The sequence below is a fragment of the Sciurus carolinensis genome, chromosome 9, assembly GCF_902686445.1.
Source record: "Sciurus carolinensis chromosome 9, mSciCar1.2, whole genome shotgun sequence".
NCBI classification, from domain to species: Eukaryota; Metazoa; Chordata; class Mammalia; order Rodentia; family Sciuridae; genus Sciurus; species Sciurus carolinensis.
Window position 1 is genome coordinate 40,123,285 of NC_062221.1, and position 25,790 is coordinate 40,149,074.

The window sequence follows — 25,790 nt, forward strand, 5'->3', positions numbered from 1 at the left end:
AAAGAATGGGAGAGTTTGCCTCTGGCGCCTCCATGTTGGCACTGAAAACTAGTTTTTTCCACTAGATCCTATAGAATTGTCTCATATACCTATTCCTACCACAAACCATCAGGTATGTGTCAGAAAAACTGTTTTTCAAGGGGTTCCCAAGTCAGAGGTTTGGCCAGGGTTGAGTCTGCTTCCACCAATTCTATGTGTATCTGGATCCAAAGTCAGTTTTGCAGTTTGCAGCACAAATCAGTGAGTCACTGGATTTATATGCCCAGCCAAGCAAGGGAACAAAAGAAGCCCAGAGTTGTTGCCCAGATGGACGAACAACTGATTTTCCTTATAAAATATTTCAGTACAATGCAGAGGAGTGGGTGGACCGAAGAAGCAGCCAATGAGAGCTGAGTTTAGCTTTACTTGAAATGTGTTACTCAAGTGCCCTGTCCAGGGATATTCTAAGTAGGTGGCCAGACTGGATGTCCCCTGAAAGCACACTGCCTATAAATTTGCTTTAATGCAGTGGGTAAGAGAAGCAGTATGTTCAGCATCAAAGTGAAAATATTCTGCTTTTCAAGTAACAGTACTACCTGGTCCCTGGCCTGAGAGCAGCAACAACAGGCAGATTAAAGGGCGTTTTATTCCTCTCTCTCTCCCACACATCCACACAGACACATACAGACAGAGTCGTAAGCCTACTTGCCAGGTGGGGTTCTTCCAGCTCTTTCTGATCCAGAACAGTTTTTTAATCACTTCATCTTGTTCAGTGATATCTGCTATTTGCTGTTTTACAAAGCCATGAACATTTACAGTGTGAGGCAAATCTGGTTGTCTCCATTAAATCCTACAACCTGGGGAGGCTTCCCTTTCATTATTTAACGACTTCTCTTTTCTCTACCTGTTATTGATTTCATCTAAAAGAAAACACCCCAGGGATCATAGACAAAATACCATGGATCTGGTTATAAAAGATTTTCTTGTAATAGAAAATAGCCCTACTGGATTGGACCATAAAGAGCTATTACGGTGATTCCCCTAATGGCCATGTGTGGCCATTCTGCAGATCGCAGTGCCTTTTGGAGGAGAGACAGATGCAGGAAGGAGGGCTGGATGTTAAAAACTTACAGATAAAGGGCTTCACACTGCTGTGGATGTGCTTGTGCTGTTTGAGGCCTGATGAAGTGGCAAACGTTTTGCCACACTCCGGGCAAGCGTGGGCCCGGGCACCAACGTGCTGAGAGCGAATATGCCGCTGAAGGTTGCTAGGGTCCGTGAAAACCTGCTAGGAAATGAGTACTGATTAATCAAGAAATTTAATTCAAGGACACAATAAAGAAGACCAGGGATGACTCAAGAAGGAATCTGGCTTAATTTTTTTGTTTTATTTGTTTTCCCCAAAGACTAAAAGCAAGTCACATTTTTCCAAAGTGTAACTTCCTTTAGGATAGGAACTGTAAATTATTCAGCTCTATGACCTTAGCATAGAGTACCTTCTGGTATCAGTTACAGAACAAAATAATGAATGGTACTGTTAGGCCATATTCAGGACTTTTTGATCCCATTTACAGCAACTGGAATTAAACAACAAAATACTGGTCATACTATTATTAAAACTCTTATGCTATTTCCACTCTCAAACTAAAGGCATATTATATATAAAATTTGGGGAACTTTGACTAAAGCACCCAAATCTATTCAGACAGTTTCCCAAGGGGGTTAAATTCTAATACTGTGTTTCACTAAGTTAGCAGCAAGCTTAAACTATTCCTTTGGATGTTGTACTAAAAAATAAATTTAAAAAGTCAGCCAACACATACCGGGAGTAAAACATCTTTAAAGAAAATTTGGAATATTACAATTTCCACTGTCATGAGAAGTGGTCTTCAGATGATATAAGAAGTTATTGGAAATAGAAAATGATACCAGAACATCTTTTAGTTAATTAAAACATGTGGAAATCAAAAGTTACATATTACTATTCCTGTAGTCCAGAGTTAAGGTCCAAGTGGAATACTTTCATCGTGCCTGTATGTTGTTCAGCACTGGCCACAAAGACAGAGGCTCTACTCTTTTTAATTAGAATCAAGTCATGATTTACAATGAGGACTTGGGTGGAAAAATCTGCAAATGTAGGAGTCTCCCATTCTTTCTGAATAGGCATTCAGAAACTTTATGTGACTTCCGCACAAATTGCTATTAAGAAAAATTGGTAATGTGCATTGGATGAAATTTTCATTCCCCCCGTAAGGCTATAAAACAACCCCACACTGGCAAGTCAGTAGCGGAACCAGGAATTTACCAAGGATGTCTGACACCTAGTTCTGGAACTCACCATTAAGCCTCACTTCCTCCCTTACAAAAATAAAAGGGTACCCACTAAGTGTTTTTATACACTCTAGTAATGCCTTTTAGCATACAACACTCAGCCTACTTTTCTCTAGATATTTATAGTTTCCCCTCTCAAGGCTTGTTTTCATATATCGTAGCAAGTGATGGATTAAGAGAGAGCAGGATGACAGAGAGAGGCCAAGTAGCCTACAAATTCACTGTACCTTGGCACAGTTTTCACATTCATAGTGCTTTCCACTGTCATGTGACATCTGGTGTCGAATTAAATTGGACTTCCAGTTAAATGCCTTGGGACACTGATCACACTTGTATTCCCTCTCTTCAGTATGTGACAACATGTGTTTCTCCAAGCTGTTAAGAGAACAATTGATTTAATAAACTTGGTGACAAAGAACATTTTCATAAACAGAATGTTATTTTATTACTAATCTTACTGTCGATGAAGATTTGGGAAAAAAAGAAGTTGAGGTGAAAAAGGGAAAGAGAAGAAACAGGCTTGTGGTAGACAAAAGTACATTTTATGTTTCCTAGACTGAGTCTCCCACCAAAAGAGAAGTGGCCCTGTAATATGACTAGCAGGGATGATCTGCCAATTTAGGAGCCTGGTAAACAATGACCTATTTGTTCAGTTCTGGATTCACTACACAATTCTAACAGCAATACATATTGCTAATATCTGCTCTATTCAACACAAACACTCCAACAAAAAAAATGTTATTATGGGCAAGTATTCTGTCTAATATATGCATTCTCTAGATGTAAAGAATATTTTGTTGTTGTTGTTGTTTTTTGTGCCAAAGATTGAACTCAAGGGCACTTAACTACTGAGCCACATCCCCAGCTCCTTTAGTTTTTATTTAGAGACAGAGTCTCACTAGGTTTCTTATAGCCTTGCTAAGTTGTTGGGGCTGGCTTCAAACCTGCTATCCTCCTGCTTCAGCCTCCTGAGCTGCTGAGATTACAGGCATGTGCCACCATGTCTGGTACAAAGGGTATGTTTATTTCTATCAATGTCACCATGTGAGAAAGACAACAAGTGAACTATTCAACAAGCAACTTTCCAACATGGCCCTGTGATGGACAGATGAATGGACAAATGGACAGAGATGTGTGTGTGTGTGTGTGTGTGTGTGTGTGTGTGTGTGTGTGTATAGATATACATGTAGTTAGATATAGACAGGTAGGTATGGATGGATAGATAGATAGATAGATATAGCTTATATATTAGAAAATAAAGCATATGATATTGTAAGCAGATGCATTCTTAGGGTACCTAAAAGAAAAAAAAAATGGTTAGAAGTTTCTCAAAAGGAGAGTTTATCTGTTTAAAAAAATGTTCTCTTCAAATTTTTCTCTCCCTTTTCTATAATTTTTATTTGAAAATTTAAAGATTAATAAAAAATAGGTACAGATAATAGATTATTCTGATACATACACACATAACATGGTAGCGTACCACTCTGAAGTGCAGTAATCAGAACTCCTTGGAGAAATGGCCTATTTCAAGTCTAATGAAATACACAAGATGCATTTTGAACATCTTGTTATTGCCAAAAGCAGAAAAATTATACATGATGCTCAAAGAATTAGGGACCAACTTGAAAAGATGCTCACTGAGCAAAGTAGAGACAATGCCAAGCATTAATAATAATGTCTTTCAGTAATGATAATCTTCAAAACACACAAACAGAACCTACCTGTCACCATTGGAGGATGCTATGAAGCCAATCATTATTCTGAAAACTGGTAAAAAAGGGGAAAATTCATGCATGTGTCTTGCTTTCCCTATATGAAATGTACTTTATGGTAACCAAATAGATAGAGAATGAAGGGCAATTTCTCTAAATAAATTAATCCTTATTACAAATGATAAAAGAATGATAGAATTAGAATACATTTATTTTGCAGTGCCTAAAGAATTAATGAATCTAGGCAACCTGTTACATGCCTCCTGATGGAAATCAAAAACATCATGGATGAAGTATTCTTGCTAAAACATTGAACCTAAATACCAACTAAGGCTTGGGAGGTAATTATGAGTTTACAGAAAAGAGAGGGAATGGAGAAAGATGTGAAACACACTTTCTACAGGGAATCAAGACTGGAGGAAATGCTACCGGAAAAGAAGAAAACTCAGTTTCTTCCATAGTATTTCATAAATATATTACAACACAAGAGAAAGTCTGACAACAGGAACAAGTAGACATCAGAAGTTTGTCAGCCAATTACTCTATATAGACCTTATTTGATCTTGATTTTTTTCAAAGTTATAACTGGGAGAATCTGAACTCCAACTGAATATTTGATAATGTTAAATTATTTTTTAAAGTGTAATATAGACAATGCTTTAAAAGAATTCTTACTTTCTAAAGACATACTGAACTACTTGTGAATAAAATGATACATTGTCCAGGATTTGCTTCAAACAATCCAAAACAGGTATAGTTGCAACAAGATGCCTTGTGTGATCATTATTGAAGCTGAACATATTGTTTTTTTAATGTACCATCTTCTCAATTTTGTGTATATTTGTAACACTGCATAATAAAATGTTACTTTTAAAAGAACACAACTACTCAATATACAAGTATTGTTGTCTTCTATGGTTTTTAAAATTTCTTGTATCTCCTTTTCTGTTTTAATTGGTGAATTACAACTACATATAATAGTGGAATTCATTATGCCATGCTCATTTTATTTCTCTATGAAATGAATACTCTTGAGTATCAACTAAGACTTCTGTACACCAAGAATATGTTCCTGGGTGGTTGTGGGTGGGTGGGAGTGTAAGAAAATGAAGCACCTGCTCTCCTATCTTGGTAAATTAGAAGTACCTTTCTCACACTAATTCTCTGCATCAGTTTCCTCCCTACAATTGTATTCGCACTGGCACATGAACTTCTTTGTGTGCCCAATGAGTCAGTCCAGTAGGGAATGCTATTCTATTTGAGTACAAGTGGAGATATCTCCATGAACACAAAGAACCAGGAAAGAACAGGTTTGGGGAGTCCTAAGAAGCCCTATCTTTATCTACAATATGTAATCCTCTGTTTGGTACAGAAATGGAAATGCTAACAAAAGAGCTAAGACAGATATCCATAACTGCAGTTAACATTGAACCAAGTCAGGGACACCCTCCAAACTCAAGTACAGATCACGATTCTCACTATCATCAGCAATCCAAGAAGGCAAGCCATTTTAGGATATATACTTCAAAATGCCTGGAAATCTAGTGGCAAAAGATAATCCTACATGTTGAGTCTTATTTCTTCTCCTAACTCCAAGGATATGATTTAGTTTTAAGGGTATATTATGAGCTGCGCATGATGGTGCACACTTGCAATCCCAGTGACTTAGGAGGTCAAGATAGGAGGATCCTAAATTTGAGGCCAAACTCAACGATTTAGTGAGACCCTGTCTCAAAATTTTTAAAAATAATTATTTAAAAAAGGACTGAGGGGCTGGGGATATAGTTCAATTGGTAGAGTGCTTGCCTCACATGTATAAGACCCTGGGTTCAATCCCCAGCACCCCAAAAAAAAAAAAAAAAAAAAAAACAACTGAGGATGTAGCTCAGTGGAAAAACACCTCTAGGTTCAATTCCTAGTACCAACAAACAAAAAGAATATAAGTACATGGCATTCAGAGAGCAGGAGTGAGATATCAAAGCAAGAGAAATATTCTTTCTTTGCTTCTCTTAACCTAACATAAAATCCATATTATTCCAAGGCATTATCAACTGTTGGCTCACTAGTGATTAAAGAAAAAAAAAAGTCTTCTCGCAAAAGCAAATGTACATGGCTTTCATAAACATAGAAGCAATCCAGCCAGGCATTGTAGGACTTCCCCACTTTTCATCCAATTTAATACCAACTTATAGAGCTTTGCTCAGCTACTGGGTTGTTTACCTTTGCTTCTTTCTTGCTCTCTCTCTCTCTCTCTCTCTCTCTTTGCATTCTTTCCTCAAGATTTTAGAGATGAAACAAAGCAGAAGAAAGTGTCATGTCAAGAAAGGAATTTTCATTTGTTGAAAATGTAAAGCAACAATACAGCATTCAATAAAGTGGAAAAATGTTCAGAGAATGGAAGTTCTGCATGTGGCTACAGAACATAATTCATAACCAAAATTGCCACTTGAAGAACTGACATTAAGGTGTATAGTAAAATGTTTTATCCAGTGTGTTAAAGAAAAGTTTTGAGAGTTCACTTATTTTTTGCCCCTGAATGTTTGACTGAATCAACTGAACTGGCAGTTGGTTTTGGCATTAGGTAGGGTTGGCTCAGGCTTAATTGTACAGTTAGGTAGATTAAGAGGCTTTCTCCTCCCAAGAAGTGTTGTATACACTTTCCATAGTAAGAGTACTGTTTACAAATAAGAGTTACTGTTTAGTCTGCCAATTTTAACTTTATCATACTATCCATTATTTTTGATGATAAAACTTAAAAAGAATAATTACTGATATCAAAGATGCCATTTTTCAGAATCAATGCTTCCCCTACTCGTGGTATTTACTAGTTCCATTTTGTTTTTTTAATTTGGACATGTTCTATCCAGGGGACATGCTGTGATGTCTTATAATCAGAAATTCACATTGTACCAAACACATGTAACAGATTTATCTATGCAGATTAACTAAGTCGTATAGATGAATTGAAGGCATGTCAGGAAAGCTCTCTTATTCCACCAAATGTTTTCTCTCCATTAATTAAATTAGTCCTGAATTTGCAAAGATACAGATATGTGAATTTGACTCAGTCTCCTCCAGGAAAGGGTTATACTTAATGCCTTAATGGTCATTTAAAACTTAAAGTGAATTACTACTAAATGAAATCCTTTCCTAAAAGAGACCTAACCAGGAGAAGAGAAACCAGAGTAATAAATGGAGGGGAAAAAAGAGAAGGAGGAAAAGGAGCCTCTAAGAAGGAAGGGAAATGAAATGGTAAACTGAAATAGGTGTTGTGTCAAAGACCAACTCTGAGCTATTCACTTTCTCCAGCAAGGTTGGCTGATACAGCACCATGCCCACTGAAATACTGTGTTACACACACTTTAAATTCTAATTATTCTTTCCAATGATCATTTCCAAGTTTAAAAGCAAAGTAATGAATACAGTTATTAAAATTGTTTGTGGACCCAAGGCAAAAATCCATTAGGGAAGGAACAAACAAATTAAAAAAACCTATTAGGTGGTTATTTACTTTTCTGATTTTAAAGGAGCATTTTGTAGCATAATTATCAACATCGTTTCTGAAGGGTAGGTTCCAGAGGTGTTGATTTTTTTCAATAGACATTTTAAAATGTTCAAAGGGCTATAAAAAATTAATGGACTACCAAAATAATGAATTTAATTTTCTGAAAAAATAAGTACTAATTACTTCATTTAGATTATTATATTCCTTTTAGGAAATGCACTAGAAAACTAAACATTCTTCTTTCATTCTTTTATCTATGTGCAGTTTAGATAATAGTTCAAATTAAACCACGAGTTGCACTGTTGTAGCAAAATAAAACCTATTTTTTAAGTGAGTACTAGATCCAGTCTTCTTTTTTAAAACATCATTAAATGTTTCTGCAGGTACTTTATTGCTTCCTGGCAAATGACTAGTTTGCATTTTTTCCCAGAACTCTTGATTTTTTTTCCTCTAAGTCATCATTCCCTGTAAAGTTAACTTCAATTCTCAATAATACTACTTAAATAGTAATTTAGGGGTGGGGAATGTAGCTTATTGGTGGAGTACTTGCCTAACATGTGAGAGGCCCAGAGTTCCATCCCTAGCGGTGCCAAAAATTAATAACAATATAACGTATTATTTTATATTTGAAAACAAAATAACAAATTCTAACTTTACAGATAAGAATTTCCAAGAGAAAAAAAATGGCTTCCAATATTAGCATTTCTTTTCAGTTCACTGTAGTTTCATGTTTCCCAACTGCATAAATTCTCAAAATTCAGGATAACATTTTATTGCAAAGTAAACACACAAGTTTCAAGGTGCAGTATGCCATATCTAACCTTTGCAAATCAGGAAAAACTTGGTCACATTCCTTACACTCCTGGATGGTGTGGATCTCTCGGAGATCATTCTCACTTTCGAGTTTTTGTTGAAAGTCCTCTTCCACCATGGAGAATGCTGAGTGAGGGGTACTGCACGGGAACTTTTGGTGATCCGCTAGTTCAGCTTTGGATTCAAAGAGCTGGTCACAGTCCTCACAGCGATATTGCCGTTCTTCTGTGAAAACAATTCAGATGTTGCGATGATTGGGTGGTTAGGATTTGCTATCCCAAACCAGTTCTATAATTGAATTATACAAGGTGTAATTGAAATTATTTGTCATTTTTCCCCATGACCTTTTTAGCATGGATTAGAAATTATGTATATAAGGAATCCAAGAGAGAATCTGAAATGATAACATAAATAATTACTGTGGCTATGGTATAACGCCTGATCAGATAAAACTTTATGATTAAACCTTTCTAGGTTCAGAGGATATTGAGAGTAATAATTATGAGTTATTGAGCATCACCTATTTTCTCAAGCCACAGCATGGATTCTTGCTATTCCTTAAAACTGAGTATGAGAAATGATTATTCTGATTATTATCCCAATTTTCAGATAAGGGTACTGGGGCTCAGAGAAGTTAAGTAATCACTCAGTCAAGTGGTCGGGTCAGAGTTTGAACACATCCCTGCCTGGGCCAACATTCCTCCCAAGGCCAATGTCATGTTATCTGGAGGGCACAGGGGACACAAGGCCCTACCTGAGCCATGTTTTATGCCTGTTACTATCAGTGAGCTTGGCAGTGCTTTAGTACCCCTCACAGATCAACATGGTGTACAGGATGTCTGTAGTGCCCTTCTAGGCTAATTTATGTTACTTGGGGCGAATGCTAAGTGACACGGCTTTGTTAAATAGCAACCATATCATGAATTTGCACTTTAAATGAATAAGGTAAATAAATGGTAACCATTGAGACTAGAGATAATGAGGTTACAAAGTGTCAGGTAGGGATGGAAGTGTTTCTACTCTATTTCCACTCAGGAGGCCACAGTCTGCACAGATCACACAAGTACAATCCCAGACATTTTGAAAACAGTTCATGATGCTCAGAAACACATAATGCCTGTTTTGTAGACTTATGGCTCAAGGAAGATGTGGCTCTTTAGTTGTTCATTGATTAAGTGTTTTTGAGGAAATATTTAAGTCACCTACCAAATGTCAAACACTTTGCCAGGGAATCAATGAATAAGAAACTCGAGGGGATATACATGTGAACAAAGAACTGTGATATATTTTATGACAGATGCATGCTTAAGGCCTAAGGGAGCACTGAGAAAAATGCCTAATCTATCTAATCTGGGGGAAAGTGGTTCAGAAAAGGATTTATAGTGAATAAGTTTCAGTCAGCTGAAATGGGATGAGAAGGGTTATTTCAGACAGTGGGGATCGAACAGACCAATGATGAAGCCAGGAAAGAACATGGCACACTCTTGGAAAGGTAGAGTCGTGGTGAAGTTTGGTAGGTTTAGAGGGTGCATGTGAGGAGGAGAAGGAAAGGAAGGGAGGGTGGCAGGTCAGCAGGGGCTTTTCAGGTCCATGTCAAGAAGAGAGAAGAAAAGAGAAGAGAAGAGAAGAGAAGAGTCCCTGCAAGTTAGGAAACAGGGACATATTCAGACTTGGTTTTTAGAAGAATTTCCCCCAGCTGCAGTATGAGAAGCCCAGCAGAGAAGCACTGTGGGACACTGCTGCTATAATCCACCCAAAACACTGGCTTCCTTGAAACTAAACCAATAACAATGGTGGAACCAGAAAGTAAAGGAATTAGTAGTAGATTCAACAATCTGTGGTATTGGGATGTAGAGGGTTAAGGAAGAAGGGAGTATTCTGAAATAAAACACCCAGGCTCTGGAGACAGGAGTCTCAATGATATTAACTGTTTGAGGGAAAAGTTTCTTATAACACCATTCATATATTTAAGATCTGCATTTAGATCTCAGTCAGGAGTCTAAATAAAAATAGAACTTTCAGGTCACATAATACATCGAAAAGGCTTAGATATAAAGAGGCAGAAAATATTTTATTTTGAATGCTGACTCTGTCACTTACTAGTCATATGGTCACAATAGTCAATTTATTTAGCCCAATTTAGCCTCCATTTCTCTGTCTACAAAATGAGTATAATTCCTTTCTCACAGGTTTTATCTATATGTAAAAGATTAAATGAGACAATATATATATGGAAAGCATACAATAGCCAGCACATAGTAGGTGTGTAATATATGTGTTTGGGTTTTCTTCTTTCCTAAATTAAATACTAGACACATAAAATACAAATTACCATTTAAACATTATAAGCCTTATATGTAAACAGATTGCATATGAATGGATAGGGATATAATGCATTGACAACAAGCAACCCATGGTTCAAGAACATTTTAAAGGAAGGCAATTTTTGAAAGGTGACCCTAAAAGTGGAAGAGTCAATTCTACTAAGGTCTTTCTGGAATGGTTGACTAATCACTTAAAAGTCAAAAATAACTATTTGAAAATATTTTAGATCTTATGTTTACAGGTGAATGATATAGGGCACCAGAAAAAGTTCAGGTTGCATGTTTTAATCATCTGAGCATCCCCCTACACACACTGCCAAGGCACATTTCCCACTGGGTCAGACGCCCCTTCCCATCAGGCTCAAACTCCACCAGGCTGACTGAGAACTCTAGGTTTCTAAAGTTATTTGTGTATCAGAGTTTCCAAGAGGGAAATGAATTCCAGAAGGTCCCCTCCAAATGCAACCAGTATAACCTAAAAAGGCATAATATTGTTGGACCTGGTTAAAAAAAAAAAAAAAGGTTGCCTTCACAGAGGTACAGAAGCAAAAGCTGAGGCTCTCCCCTTTGAGATGCTGGAGGGATGGAGAGTATTGCGATTCTGACCTCTCTGGTAGGTTGAGATGGTAACCTTGTGGGTCTTTCCAGTAAAATATTCTAAAGACAGCACTACGTTATGTTGAACCAATCACATTCTCTTAGGAGCGAGGAACAGAAAAGAGAATGAAAAATATTATATTTTCATCTCAGTGCTAAAGATGAACACAAGGAGAAAACTCTTAATCTAACCTGAATATCTATGAGTACTAATTATTATTTTTTAATCACACCTTCCCCCACCCCAGGCTTCCTTTGATTTAGAATAGGCCCCTGGCAAGTAAAAATTCTGCTGACTCTAAAATTTCTTCCTCTCAGTATCCCTCCCACAAACACTTCCTATAGGGGCATGATGATTAAAATTTTACTCCCATAAAAAACATTTTTTCCAGTAATAGGACAATGGATCTGTTAGCTTTAGATAAGCTCCAAGCCAAGCTCCCTGGAATGACTCTTAAATAGTGGCAGGATTCTCACAGAGTCTAAGACATTGACAAAAGGTGTAAGGTGATGTCTTCATTCAAACATTCAAAATTCTCTTGACCTGCGCTTCAGGGAAGACCTCTGCTTACTTGAGTTTAATATCAGCAAGACATCAATCTAGGAAAAGAGTCACTCCGAGAGAATGAATTTGTTAGAACTGACATTGAACAGTCAGGGAAGCTAATAAAGAAATGCCAAGTGTGATACAGTCTCTGAATGAGGGTTCTGGGGACCAGTGGGCAGTACTGACCATGGATATCAGGCGCCATAGTGTCATGGGGATAGTCTTCGCTCTTCATGAACAGCAGGAGCTCCTCTCCTGGCGCAATGTCTGCGACTACTCTATAGAATATCTTCAAAGACCAAAAAAAGAGCAAGGAGAGGAAAGACAGAGACATGAATATTAGCAAAGAGCAAGATATACATTAAGATATCAGTACATTTTCTCATATCTTAATTAACATATGCTTTTTTATTTTCATTTTTTACCAAAAGGATTGTGACTTCCTATTTTATATACTGAAAATGAACCCTCGGGTGACAACTGGAAAGCTGTGACTCTCAAGCTAGTTTGCAAATCTTTTCCAAATCCTACTTCACAAATCAAATTGTCTTACTGTGAGGCCTGCTGTGTCATATATGCCCTGTGTAATGTTCAACAGAGTTTTTCTTTCTCTGAATTCCTCAAAGCACCTAGCAAGGCACAAACATACAGATCTGAATCCTGTCTTGCATTATCCTGCAGTATTCTGGCCAACCTTCAGCTATTCTCTCGAGTTATTTAGCAAAACAGCCCCTTCTCATCGAGATGTTCTAAAGGTGACAGGCTGGCCGGACATGACACAGGAATCAGCAAGGTCTCTAGAGAACAGAATCCAAGGACAGCATCTTGCTTTTTGACACCAAATGCCCCTCTCACCAATCAGAAGGGGGCTCCCTCATGCCCCAGTTCCTGACTGCCACTCTTGGAAAGCAGGCATTAGCCTTTTATTGATTCATTTATCAGGCTAGTGAGGGTGGTACTTATTCCCCTTGCTTTCTAGCAAAGTCCAGGGGAGAGAAGGATTTAACAAGTCTGTTAATGACTGACTAAAAAGCAGTGGGGCAAGTGTGGAAAGAACCCAAACCTGAAATTTCCAAGAGCTGCCTACCTTTGCTCAAGCAGCTGGTGACTTAGGCAAGCCATTGACCAACACACATATCCAGGCACCAGGGTTTTTCCATTTATCAAAGCATTGAAGCATGAAAATGTTCAAGATGTTTATACATTTTACCATAAAAATTGTTTTTGTTTTTCATTTTATTCTAAGATTATTTATGAAGTAACAATTTTGTATACAAGATAGAGATGTTGGAAAACAAATGCAGTTGTGCAATTAACTAAAGGAAATGACACCCATCACATTCTGTCAAGGTGTCTTTGCAAAACCTCACAGTACTCTGAGAAAAGGAGATTATTCCTTTGCCTTTTATCTTCTCTCTCACCAACATCACCAGTGAGAGTTTTTTCTCCTAATCCTCTTACAAATTAAACAAATTTCAACTATGGTCAGACAAAAACAAAAAAACAGAGTCCCAGTTTCAGATTCTACCTATCTACATATAACACACACACACACAGACCAACACCAAAACCAGCAACCAAAAATAAGAAGAAAAATCACCTAATAAAATGGTACACTCTATGGAGAAACAAGAAGAATGATCGTTTTAGAAGATACTGCTGTTAACTATGGTTTCTTACAGGACCACTTGATATTTCAAACTGAGAAAAGCTGAATAAATTAATGTCGTATGAGATCCACAGAAATGCTCGTACTTTGATTGTATTTATCTATTTGTTTATCTTTTGAAAAGCTGAGGACATTAAACCTAAGTAGGTGCCTCTTTATTCCAGTAGGTGGCTCTAAAGCCCAATTGTTTATTTTTCTATAAAAAGACCAGAGCACCAAATTGTGCTAAATTTGAAAAACACCTCAATGAGGACTATTTTCTGCTTAGTTTCTTTCTTGTCAAAATGAATTAATTTTTTTCATTCAATAGGAGTTTAACCACCTGAAGTTTGTTTATAGAAAATAAGGCCAAACATGAAGTGTTGCTGTAAGCGTGATAGTTTAAACTAAGTTTCTTTATTTGTCCAAATACAGAATGGAGACTATCAGAAGAATTATTACTTGTTCTGTGCTGTTTCCATTAAAAAAAAAGAAAGTAAGTTTTTAGTTTGCGTCTAATGCCTAATCTTCACATTCTCCCTTCTTTGACACTGAGAGGTACAGTTCTGCTGAAAAAAGTTGCCAGATTAAAAAAAATAATAATAATGCATTAGTTTACTTTTTCCCCCTAAACCTTCCAGAGAAACACTTATAAGCACCCTGTTTCATTCTATAGTTGTATTTGCCCTTAGAAAACAATAGACTGCTCTCAACAGTTTGAATCACTTCTTTTTTTGGCATCTCTTGCAGGTTTAACTTATTAGTTTCCTTTCCAACAACATGCTGACATTTGAATTGTGACATATTAGAACTTTTTGGTGGCTTCTCGGAAATAGTGAGGTTAAAGGGACAATACCCTGCAAGACAGTCGAACGTTCCAATTGTCTCTGTTGGGGAATGCTACTTAGCATGCCAGGTCATTTTAAGAAAGTATTATGATATCATTACTTCTTTGTAGTCCACTATTAATCATGTCTCTTTTAATTCCATTTTAGATTTACTCAATCCAATGTGAACAGTCCAAGGAACAAAAGAAAATGATGGATACATTGTAACTATATATTATAAAGACAATTCTCTTTGCAGGGACATAGATCACTACTGTAATTTCCCTTTAAGTGTCCAGATTGTCATGTGAAGAATATTGAGTGCATAAAAAATAAAAGACATGGAAGAGTGTTGATGTTGGCTTTATTTACTGGAGGTAAAAGGTGACATTCCAGGCCATGAAAGGCAAGGCAAAGCAGAAGTGGATTTTAACTTCAGGGTGTTCTTTTCGATTTTAAGTGAATTTTTATGGTGCTCATGAAACTGAGGTTTGAACAGAACTGGCAAATGCCAGACATAATGAGGGCAGATTCTGGACACACTTTCCCATATAGCAATAAGAATGTGCCTCGAAGTCCCATCTACCACACCCTTACAAATCTAATCCTTTTCCCAAGGTGCTTTTACCACTTGCGAGCTTCATTATCTCTCATTCCTCAAGATCTTAGAGACACTTAAGTAAAATTATGCTTTTTTCCTCTAATTACAGTAGCTCACAAGCATTGTTTGAATATTTAAACCAAAAATGTCTAATATATAAATTTAATTTGCCTTCTAACGAAAATAATAACAACACATTAGCATTTGAGAAGCAAGAAGAGTAATTCAATCCAAAACAAAAAAGACAATTTGCTGCACTGAAACAATTATATGAGAAAATGATGGGCTATAACCCTGGAAGAAGAAAACCTTTCAGAAAATGTATCTGAGCTTTTATGTTATAAAACAGATCTTTCAGCAAATAAAAATACAACAAAGAACAGAAGCGATTTATGAAGATTTTCTCACAGATTCGTATGCTTATAAAAATACTTATAATGTCTTTAAAATCAGTGCATTCCCACAATCTCAGCTGTATTGTGGTCCTATGAATCATGTCAACTGAGTTACAGCAGAAGCAGAGACACTGCTAATATAACCTTTCTGGTTTTGTGTTGGAGAAAAATGGAAGGGAATCAATTACTTTGTTAAATTCCATAAAAGAGTTAACAGGTCTCCCTCTCATCAGAGTTGTGTGGAAAAAGTTATCTGGATCCAAAATAAAAATGTCCTGGACCTGAAATTTTGTGATGAATTCAACTCAAGTATATAAATAGAGCCTCAAAATCTTAAAACACTTAGAAAATGCTTTAATTGATACAAAAGAGTTATTAAAAACAAAAGCCAGTTTTTGATCGTCTCTCAGAATGTTCCACTAGCAAGAAAAAAATCTCAATTATTCTCAATATAATGTGAAAGACTGAAGGAACGGGTCCTTTGGTAGAACATATAATTGTACATAAAGTATATACTTTTTAAAAAGTCATGATAAATGTTTTAAACTGTGTTAATTCCTCACGGATTTTCCACTTGGTAGCTAATACTAAAATCCAGAGACACGACATATTATGAACATGACCAAATTTTCCATATACTTGAAACTTTTGAAAGTTGAGATAGTCTTTTCATATTATCACATAAAAAATTAAAAATTTTCAATATCTTGATGGACTCTTTACTTTTCCAGAAAGTTATTTTTTCTATCTTTGTAAACAAACATGGATATTATATTTGAATCTCTGTTTGCCACAATTTATAAAGATAAATATTTATAGTTAATGTTTTAATTACAGATTTCTTCATGTTCTTTTTTTCCAAATTTTTTAAAAGAGCACACTAATAAAATTTCCAAATGTTTATTTTTAAATTCTAAATAATTCAAATTGAAAATAATACTAAATCCCCAAATGTAAACATTTACTATCGGTAAAATTCATAATTTAGGGCATAAATATAATACTATACATGCAGAGGGGAATTAAATGTTTAAAACATAACTATTATTCTTAATTCATTTTAATCAAACCCTGAAATCAGTTCCAAATGCAAAGAAACTATTCATTCAGTTAATACTAAAAAAGGTGATTTGATTTAACAAATCTTGTATTTTCAAAAAGTAAATTTTCATACAATGTTATATAGCTATGTGCTTGAATGTCATATATTTTATATGTAAAATATAAATGTGGTAAAGTATACAGTTTTGAAAAATTTTAAATTCACATAAAATATTAGCAATCTCTTTACTGGATATAATATAAATGGTATAAGATTAATTCTAATTATATGTATATTTAGGTTATATATAATTATACTTTGTTACATGAATCAAATATAATTGGAATTAATTGAAATTAAATATATGTCATTAAATACTCATTTTCTTTAGTCATTTAAGTCCATAAAGAGAAAATGGAAAGTCTTAAGTATTATAGGAACATTAATAGACTTCCAGAGTAATTTGGTTTTATATTGTCAAGGCTTGTGTTCAACCAAATCCTCCACTGAATTATGCTACTATATGTGTTTACAAATGGTAATAATGTGAGTTCTTGTTTATTATCCTTTAGAATAGAAAAATCTAAAATCTGTCAGACCAGTTTGCAATACTTGAATTGTTTAAAGTATTATGTTTACTGCTAAGACAGAAGAAAAATTCAGCATACAGGGGGAAAACAAGAAAGAAAGAAAACACATCATTTACTTTTTAAAAGATGAACAAGGTTTCATTGTTATGAATCCCCATTTATTTTTCCTGGTCAAGCACTGGAAGTTCTATTCATCCTTTAAAAGACTGCATTTGGCATGTCTAAAAATGACAGAAGTGTGAATTATGAATGACCTTCAACCTATTCAGGAAGTTGTAATAATTGAAATAAGAGAGAAATGTACTCCCTGCAAAATCTGTAGTGGGAGACAACTTTTTCAGACTATTGCTGTCTTTTTACTTTGAAGTTGACAGTTGATTTCTTTCTCTTCCAGCTCCTAACATTTGGTCTGAATGCTTTATTTTCTATAGCTTCATTCTATAGCTTCCCACTCACAAGACTAGGAAGAGGTGACTGAAACTTTCCCATTTGGAAGGTGGATAGGAAAGGAGGCAGGTGACAGTTTACATGTCTGAATAAAGTCAACATTTGATATGAACATGTCTGTCAGTCTTGGTGCTGCAGAGAGGATGCATCAGTCCATAGATTTAATGTGGGCATATGTAATGACCTCAGGAAACATGGTCTGGACCCCTGATTTATCCCCAGCAATGTGGGAAAACCCAGTTCAGTAGTGCAAAAGTGATATTAAGTTTGGGGTCACTGAAGGAAGCAAACTATTCCTATTATGTATACTGAGCTTAATTTTAATAATAAGTAAAGTGTTTTCAACAGATAGAAATTGATGACAGAACATAAATTTATCCAATAAAAATGTTAGCATTACCGTGACCAGGTTTTGCCAAAGCAAACCGCCCTAAATTTCTCCAAAGAGAAGGTATCCTGTATTTGTCTATAGGGTTACAATCTAAAATTCTAAAAAAGTATTAATTGAGAAAATTAATTGAGATATAACAGAAACATCTTGTTATATCTGTTTTCAAAATGAAAACAAATGTATATGCTGGACCAAGATATTTTTAGAGAAGATATTTTCTTCCATACATTTTTAACTCTTTGCTAATATTATGAAGAGAAAGTCAAGCATAATTTATTGAGTAAAACAAAGCAGTGAATTAACCGTTGCTTTTAGTTTCTATAAAAAGGACAAGTGATAAAGATCCATTTATTAATATTATACCCAGAGCCTACAGTATACCCAGCCTAGAAGTCTTGCAACTTGTCTCATAAATAACTTTGAAGGATCTCTTGCTCTACAGAGTCCATGAGAAATATCCTTCAGTCCCCTCTTGTCTGCTACTAAGAAGACTCTCTGGTGATCAATCTGAATTATTTCTCAACTATTTGATAAAAGTTCCATATTACATTATAAGGAAAATGAAGATCATCTGTTGTTGGTTTTTTTTTCTTCTTAACCATAAAATAGGGATTTTCTGTGTTCTTGACCATCATGTTCCCCCTCTTGACGGCTTGTGAATCATTCTGATTGCTACCTTTTGGGCATCATCCCAGAAATAATTGGAGTCTTCTGTGTGTATGATGTTTTGAGATCTTCCTGAATGAAACACTAATTACCAAAAACGTGCAATGGTCCATCGGGTCACCTTCTTTTTCAACTTATGTGTTCTTTGAATCTTAATATATAATCCTAGTATGAATTGTATCAGTGTTGTGTCCTGGGCATTTTTACATGAAGGAGGGAGATGGTGCTATTTGCTTTATCATGTAAATATCAAATAGCAAACTATGTCTGAGACAGTTTCATCTTCGGGTGAGGGAAGTAACTTATCAGCCATATGACATCCCCCAAAGTCAGTTTAGGCACTGTTCACAAAGCCAGTCTCTGGGTATTGCCAGCTGGCATTCATCTTAAAACAGCAGAGCATAACTTTGGTATAAAAGTGGAACTTGACTTAAAAGCAAAGAAAATGCCCAAAGCCAATAATAATTTTAAGATCAAAAGGAGTCATGCAGAATGCAGCCAGAAATCCTTGTAAAGGAAGAGCAAATTAACAAATTACCTGACAGTAGAGGCAAACATTTTTAAAAAGTGGGAAGAGGCTAACAAATTACATTTTTGCTTTACACATAGCTGATTTACCTTGCTTATTTGCACAAACTGCATTAATTGAATGATGCAGGAAAGTGGATTTTTTCTTCAATAACAAGCCAAAGAAAATAACTTTATAATTGAGCCCATAATAAGCTTGCAGTAATAATAGTGTTCTAGTGTCACACAGTCTGATAGAATCACTCACGTGGACCTAAGCAGAGTGAAAGCGGGTGTGCCAAATCAGCCATGATTGTCCTGGAAGCAGTTAAAACTTTATAAGGTAAAGCACAAATGAGAACAATGCCTGTTCCAACTGAAAACACTGTAGAGTCTTGCTGCCGTTCATTAACCACAAGGGAGCTGGCAGGATCCCCGAAGTGAATTCTGACTTTGTATTCTCTAAGGGGCACTCATTCTTCTAGATCTCGTTTCTTCAAAATATACATCAGGCATTGGATAATCTCTTATCGACACATTTCTTTTTATTCAAAGCGAACAGCCAACATCTCTCATTCTACCTACTAAATACCAGCTGTCAAGGGCCTGTTTAAAAATAAAAGGACTTATCACCTTGTGTAAATGACAAGATTAATAATGTCTTGAGTTTCTGAGAACTTTATTCCACTGGAAGACCATGTTAGGGCAGGCCAGGAGTTTGAATGAAATTGTGTTCCCTCCTACAATGCAGAATACATACACACATCTCTATAGAAAATATGAACCCAAAGCATACACCCAGATCATTCAGATTATCTTGAGAGGAAAGACAGGTCTGGTTTAAGTCTAAAAAGTCAACTTACATGAATAGTATCATAATGACCTCCCTGATTATAACCAAGATGGTTTCACCATAAGGAGGTATTAGAGTAAAACTGCTGTGTCCAGAGAACTCTTCCATAAGTACACAGAAGTTGTGAACATACTCAAGGATGAGAACCAACTTTGTTAGAGGTGGATAGGAGGTCTCTCGGTGGCCTTGCCTTTCATGTAGTTGAAGGATATAGAAATGTGGGCTTTAGAAAAGAACTGAAGCAGAGGCAAGAGGAGGGTGGCCAAATCTAAAGAAACGTGCTACATCTACCAATCAAAATAGTTTGTGGAAGTAAGACTTCAAAGAAAGGATACAAAATATCCTGAATTAAACAACAACAACAACAACAAAAAAAAACCTCAGTAAATCATTTAGATGTTTGTTGTACTTGACATAAAATACATGAGTGTTTCTGGATGTAAATGAAACCTCTGAATCATTGATAAACCTTTGCATGCATCATCTGTATACTTGGTCCCCTTGAGGACACAGTCTGGAAGAACTTTCCTCATCCAACTTTCTGCTTTTGCTCCTGCCCTGCTCTACCTCTCAGTGCCAGTTCTTGCTCCTGAAAGCAACCAAGAACAATTTCAGATTGGTTAAATGTAAAAGTATGTAAGCATTGTCTGTCTCCAAAAACATTCCCAACTAAATGCTGTGCCACAGCAGCAGAGCTATGTAGCACTGTGCAGACACTTTAAGGAATCAGGGGGAAATAATTGGGACATCAAGGATCAGAGCCTTGAGTGTTTTTAATGGTTCTACTATTTTATGACTTGACTAAGACTGTGGTCTTAATTTACTAGTGTCTTTGGTATGGCCTTCTTTTATAAAGATAAATTACAGTAGTTAATACAACACTTTTGGGGGGGAAACGAACATCAGACAGAAGCTGCAGCTACTTAGAAATTATGGTTTAGTAGTGATGCCAATGCTTCCAGAATTTCTATCTCCAAAAACATCACCACAATAACTTTGAAAACATGAAATGAGAGACGTCTAAAATCACAAAACTTGAGAGTTTCTAGGCAGCACTGTCGAGAAATAAAGTTGCCACAAGGCTCATTCTGGTCTGAAAAAAAAAATCTGAAATAAAATAAATCATAGAAATCTATTGGAAAATTTAAACCAGTGAAAATCACCTCAAATGAAATGACTGTAGAATTGTATTGGGGAAATGCTATTGAGGAAAGGGTCTTTGCTTTTAATGTTTATGATACAAAACAGATTATATCCTTTATCAATTTTACTTAAAAATCAAGATCTATACTGTATCTAAGAACTTCTTTACTCCTAATAAATCAAATATGAATTTTATCTAGCATATAATTTTGACAGTCCTGTTACTATCCACTTTATTAGCTTAGCAAGCATATTTATTTTCTTTTATAGCACTCCTCCACCCTCCTCATCATTATAAAACTTATTCAAATTGATTAGAAGATCTTCAATTAAAAATTTAAAAACTATGTACCTTCACAAAAGTAAAACGTTCTTGTTTTGTTCTAGGTAATCTTCTCCCTTCTTTGTTAGATGATCTCATCATAACCACGACTGGATTGGATTGGATTTGAAAGATTCATCTGAAATTCTTCCCTTTTAGAGTCTAGGACTTATACCTGTCATGTTCTAAAATTCATTTCATAAACTTGAGCTCCTTCTAAGAATCAGAAGGAAGGGAAACTTTTTTTTCATGATTTCTGATAGAGTGCTATATTTGCTTTTGTGTTATACAGGTGAGTTGACATTGTTAATGTTTAATACTTACTCCTGATCCAGGGTGCCCCCCCCCCTTTCTCTCTCTCTCTCTCTCTCTCTCTCTCTCTCTGTCTGCATATTAAATAATATCTTCATGATGGGACTGTTCTTTATGTGATGAGTTGTGCTTATTTACTATTTGGCAGCTCCTATTCCTCATGGAAAAGAGAGCGAAAAAACAGACCTAGAGAATATCTTTAGTCAGCTCTTTTATCATTGCACTTAGTCCAACAATCACATTTCAAAGCTGTCTAGAATTGCTCATCTTAATTGGTTTTTAGAAAATGCATATGAGCCTATAAATGAATATGCCTATACTACATGCATGCACTACTTGGGTGCCTGTTCTCCTTTGTCTTGTCATCTGGGCTAAGTGGGATTGTATACATACATACCTTGCACAAATCTGACTTTTAGCTCTGAATTTCCTCTCTTGTTGTTTATGGGTGAACTTACTTGACCATAAAGTATCAATTTTACAATTGTGTTATTTAATATGTACTCGGTAACCAGCTTAGATTTCTGCCAGCATAATACAGAAGTTTAGAATAAAGTGCTTAAAGAAATAATAGGTATATGTCTAATATTGACCTTTTTTGGTTTTCCTGATTATTTCCCCTGATTCTTCAGTTCAAATAAGTAAGTATGCTATTCATTAAAGCATGAAACCAGCATATATTCTTTGGGAAACATTTATAATGCATACTTTAAAAGTAATTGTGGCAAAATTATGAATGCCTACTCTAATGAGCAACCTAATACACAGCTAGAAACAGCAAAACAGTTTTCCTTCTTAATGCAATCAAGATTCCCAATGACAAGAGTATATTTATTATAGAAAATTAGACAAATAAATATTAAATGAAAAAATGGTTACATGTGGGCTTGCGTTGGCTACAAGTCCCATTCCTAAATCATCTTTTCACTAATTCTACAAGTTTTATCTGTCTACAGAAAACAGCTCCCATTAGCCCTAAATGCAAATAAGAAATAATTATTATGATATAATAAGGTATCTTTTGAGGTCCCCTAGTCAAGGAAACAACATAAACAATTTACAACACCTATCTATTTCCATCTACAAATAGCAGGTCCTCAAAAACTGTTTGTTGCTAGTCATGACAGTAACTCGTATGATGGACTACTGATATTTTTTGCTCACAATCAATAGCTAATTTAATAATGTTTTCCTTTGTCAATAATGCCTCTTGTTTTCTTATGGCATAGGGAAAAAACAATTGATTGGTTTATTATCTTTGATATATGTTGAGAATTTTTAAATGATTCCTATTTAAATCTAATTTTACAATTTACTACCTCTTATATAGTTTAGCCAGTAAAAATTATCTGGTAGCTGGTAAAATGCCAAAGAATAATCTCATAACGATGATTGAAAGAGAGTTTTAGACCATATGACGCTAGCTTTATTTAACAGCTTTCAATTGGAAACATCTAATTTAAACTTTTTCTTTTTCTTGGTGGTGATTTCATAGTAGATTTGCTAGGCAACCATTTCAATATGAAGTTAGAAACATTTTTTATTTAGGTAACCATTGGGTTAAAAGAAATAAATGGTTATAACTAAATTCTAACCTAATGGTGTTTATAAAACAAAAATTAAGGGGCTGAACTTTCTTGTTATTTTAGGTATTGTCATATTAAGTTATGAGATTTATCATCTAATTTTATTAAGTGCAAAATATGTTTCATGATATTGTCATGATCCTTATTTCACAGTTACTGTTATTAAAGTCAACCTTACTGCATGGTTCTCCATAATCTCACAAAGCAAATTTCCAGCAGTGATATTTTAAAACTTTTTCACATTTACAAACAAAAGAGACTTTTGATTGTTCTAAAAGTTCTCACTTCAGCTAAAATGCATACGCAGATAAGTCTGTACCAATGTCATATGTATGTACATATATACATCTACCTAGTATTTCAAATAAAAATATATAACATTTCAAATATATCCCTTCCAATTTCCGCATAAATTCACAAAGTAGTCGTGAATAGCTCAATACTTTCTATGAATATACCTACCATGATAGTAAAGGGAAAATATAAAGAACACTAAGAAATAAATGAGTACTTGTTTTTTAAAACTTTTGGTCACACTAAAAAAAAAAAATCTGGAGCATTTATGAAGGGAATGAGGACAAAGTGAATAAACTACTCAAAGAAAGTCGTACTGAAAGAAAGTCATACTGAAAATGACTTTGTTCTGCTTCTTACTTATATCTGCATTACCTTTCACCATATCAACAAACAGGCCACAAGGGTCTACTGGAGCTCACTGTTATTTTTATTCTTTAGGCTTCACTGATACTTTAGTGCTCTCAAAGAAAGACAAGAAAATCTTTACAACATACCTGATCATTTATCTGGCATGCAACGAGGTTATGCTGATCATAACAGCCAGCGAACCTGATGTACTTGAGCCAGCTTCCTACATCTGGTTGACTGGCATCTATGCAGAACTTCACATTGCAAAACTCATCTAAGATCTGGAAGGAGGAAGATGAGAACAATCAATTGCCATATTGATCCATTCAAGAAAGTGATTGCTTGAAAATATATCATTGAAATGTATATTCCTCCTTTGAATCCTTAAAACAAAACAAAACAAAAAAAGCCAGACAGCATGCATATAAAAAAAAGAGTAATAAGAAGTTATCTGGGAAATGACAACATGCTGCTTTTTAAAAAGGAATCAAGCAATTGCAACTCATTACAAAAACCTGATTAATTGGTTTCAAAACATGCCTGTTTCTTTCATTGTGCATGAATGAGTGCTATCTACTTAATTTACCCAATAAGTTTTTACAAAAAATACTGAACAGCATAGTTTAATATTTCTAAACTAAACAGTCAACATTTAGGTTTGAATAATTAAAATCAATATTTTATGTTTGGATAGTCATCTAATTTAAGTGTGTAATTAATTTGAATTAATTCAGTTAAAAACTTTAAATATTTAAATTATTAAATTCCTCTTCCTACTTTATCACCACAAAACAATTAAATCATGCTCTTAATTAAAGGAGATGATAATATTTCTCTCAGAAGTGCATCTGACCAAACTAAAGAAAAACAAATGAAAACAATCAATAGGTAAGCAGTCGTGCAAAGTATGGCAACCTAAGGTTTTAGTTTACACATGCCAATTTGTGTTTTAATAGTATGTCCAGTAAGCAAAATAACAAAACTGACTGTAAATAAGTATAAAAATACATTTAAGAATATTGTAAAAATTGCCATCATCATGTATGGTTGTGTATTGTTATTTTCATGAGACTTATATTTGGCCTATAGGAAATAGTAATATTACTTAGGACATTTATGAAACAAAAATCAAAATGGGAAACTTCCATTTTTAAGGTTTTGCATACTTAAACCAAACTATTCTGGTTCACTAGCAATAATGTCTTAAACATTAATATTGAAAGCTGCAGAGTTGTCGATCTCATGGTGACTAGCTACAAAGGCTGCTAATGTCAACCAGTTAAAGCAAACTTGAGGAAGTTTCCTATCAAGGACTAAACAACACTCAAGAATGAAAATCAATGAATTAAATAAGCCCTTACAGGACTTTGCTGTATGTATACCTACATAAAAGTTAAAACTAAACTCTAGGGTATTTAAACCAAAAGCAATTTTGCATGGAAGTCAGGTAATCATCCAATCGTAGATTCAAGTCATTAACTCACCATAAACTTCAAGAAGAACCCAGTGCTCTAAGGGCTCTAGTCAAGGGGCACTCTGAATAAGCCCTTGGCCATGGGGCAATTGAAGGGCAATAAGTAGTTCCACAATTTAAAAAAGAAAAATAGAGCCAGGAGATAAAGGCAGTAATTGCTAAACACACACACACATACACACACACAAATTTTTCAAGGACACCTCTTCACACTAACAACAACAAAAAAGTCTGCACTTAAATCCCCTCTCTAGTGAGAAGGACAAATTTTATACAATTTGGCATTAATAAAATTACAAACTTTAAGATGTTTCTTCAGCTCTCAAGGCTGCATAACTCAAATGGCAACTTGAGATTTCTCCCCTTCCCAGATGTTGAGAAGGCACATAAATAAAAATACAATGTACACTGTAAAATAGTAAAAAGTTGGGAGTTCTGTTTTGTTTGTTAGATTGGTTGTTTGGTTTGGTTTCTGATTGGTCTTTTGTTGTTTGTTTGTTTTCTTGACTACTTAAAAAAAAAAAAGGCAGGTC

At 35.1% G+C, this 25,790-nt stretch overlaps 1 protein-coding gene across 13 annotated transcripts in view; it reads right to left on the reverse strand.

Moving 5' to 3' along the window:
- The window catches only part of Mecom (MDS1 and EVI1 complex locus), a 530,147-nt gene that overhangs the window by 32,584 nt on the left and 471,773 nt on the right, over window positions 1-25,790 (reverse strand). For 9 of the 13 annotated variants that reach the window (XM_047564304.1, XM_047564298.1, XM_047564297.1 and 6 more), the window contains 5 exons: window positions 23,930-24,064; window positions 11,995-12,097; window positions 8,349-8,565; window positions 2,538-2,685; window positions 1,111-1,267 (listed from right to left, as the gene is read on the reverse strand). In XM_047564304.1, coding sequence (XP_047420260.1) covers window positions 1,111-1,267; window positions 2,538-2,685; window positions 8,349-8,565; window positions 11,995-12,097; window positions 23,930-24,064 — 760 coding nt within the window. The remainder of the gene's footprint in view (window positions 1-1,110; window positions 1,268-2,537; window positions 2,686-8,348; window positions 8,566-11,994; window positions 12,098-23,929; window positions 24,065-25,790) is intronic. The other 4 variants (XM_047564305.1, XM_047564299.1, XM_047564296.1 and 1 more) reach the window with 1 other exon arrangement.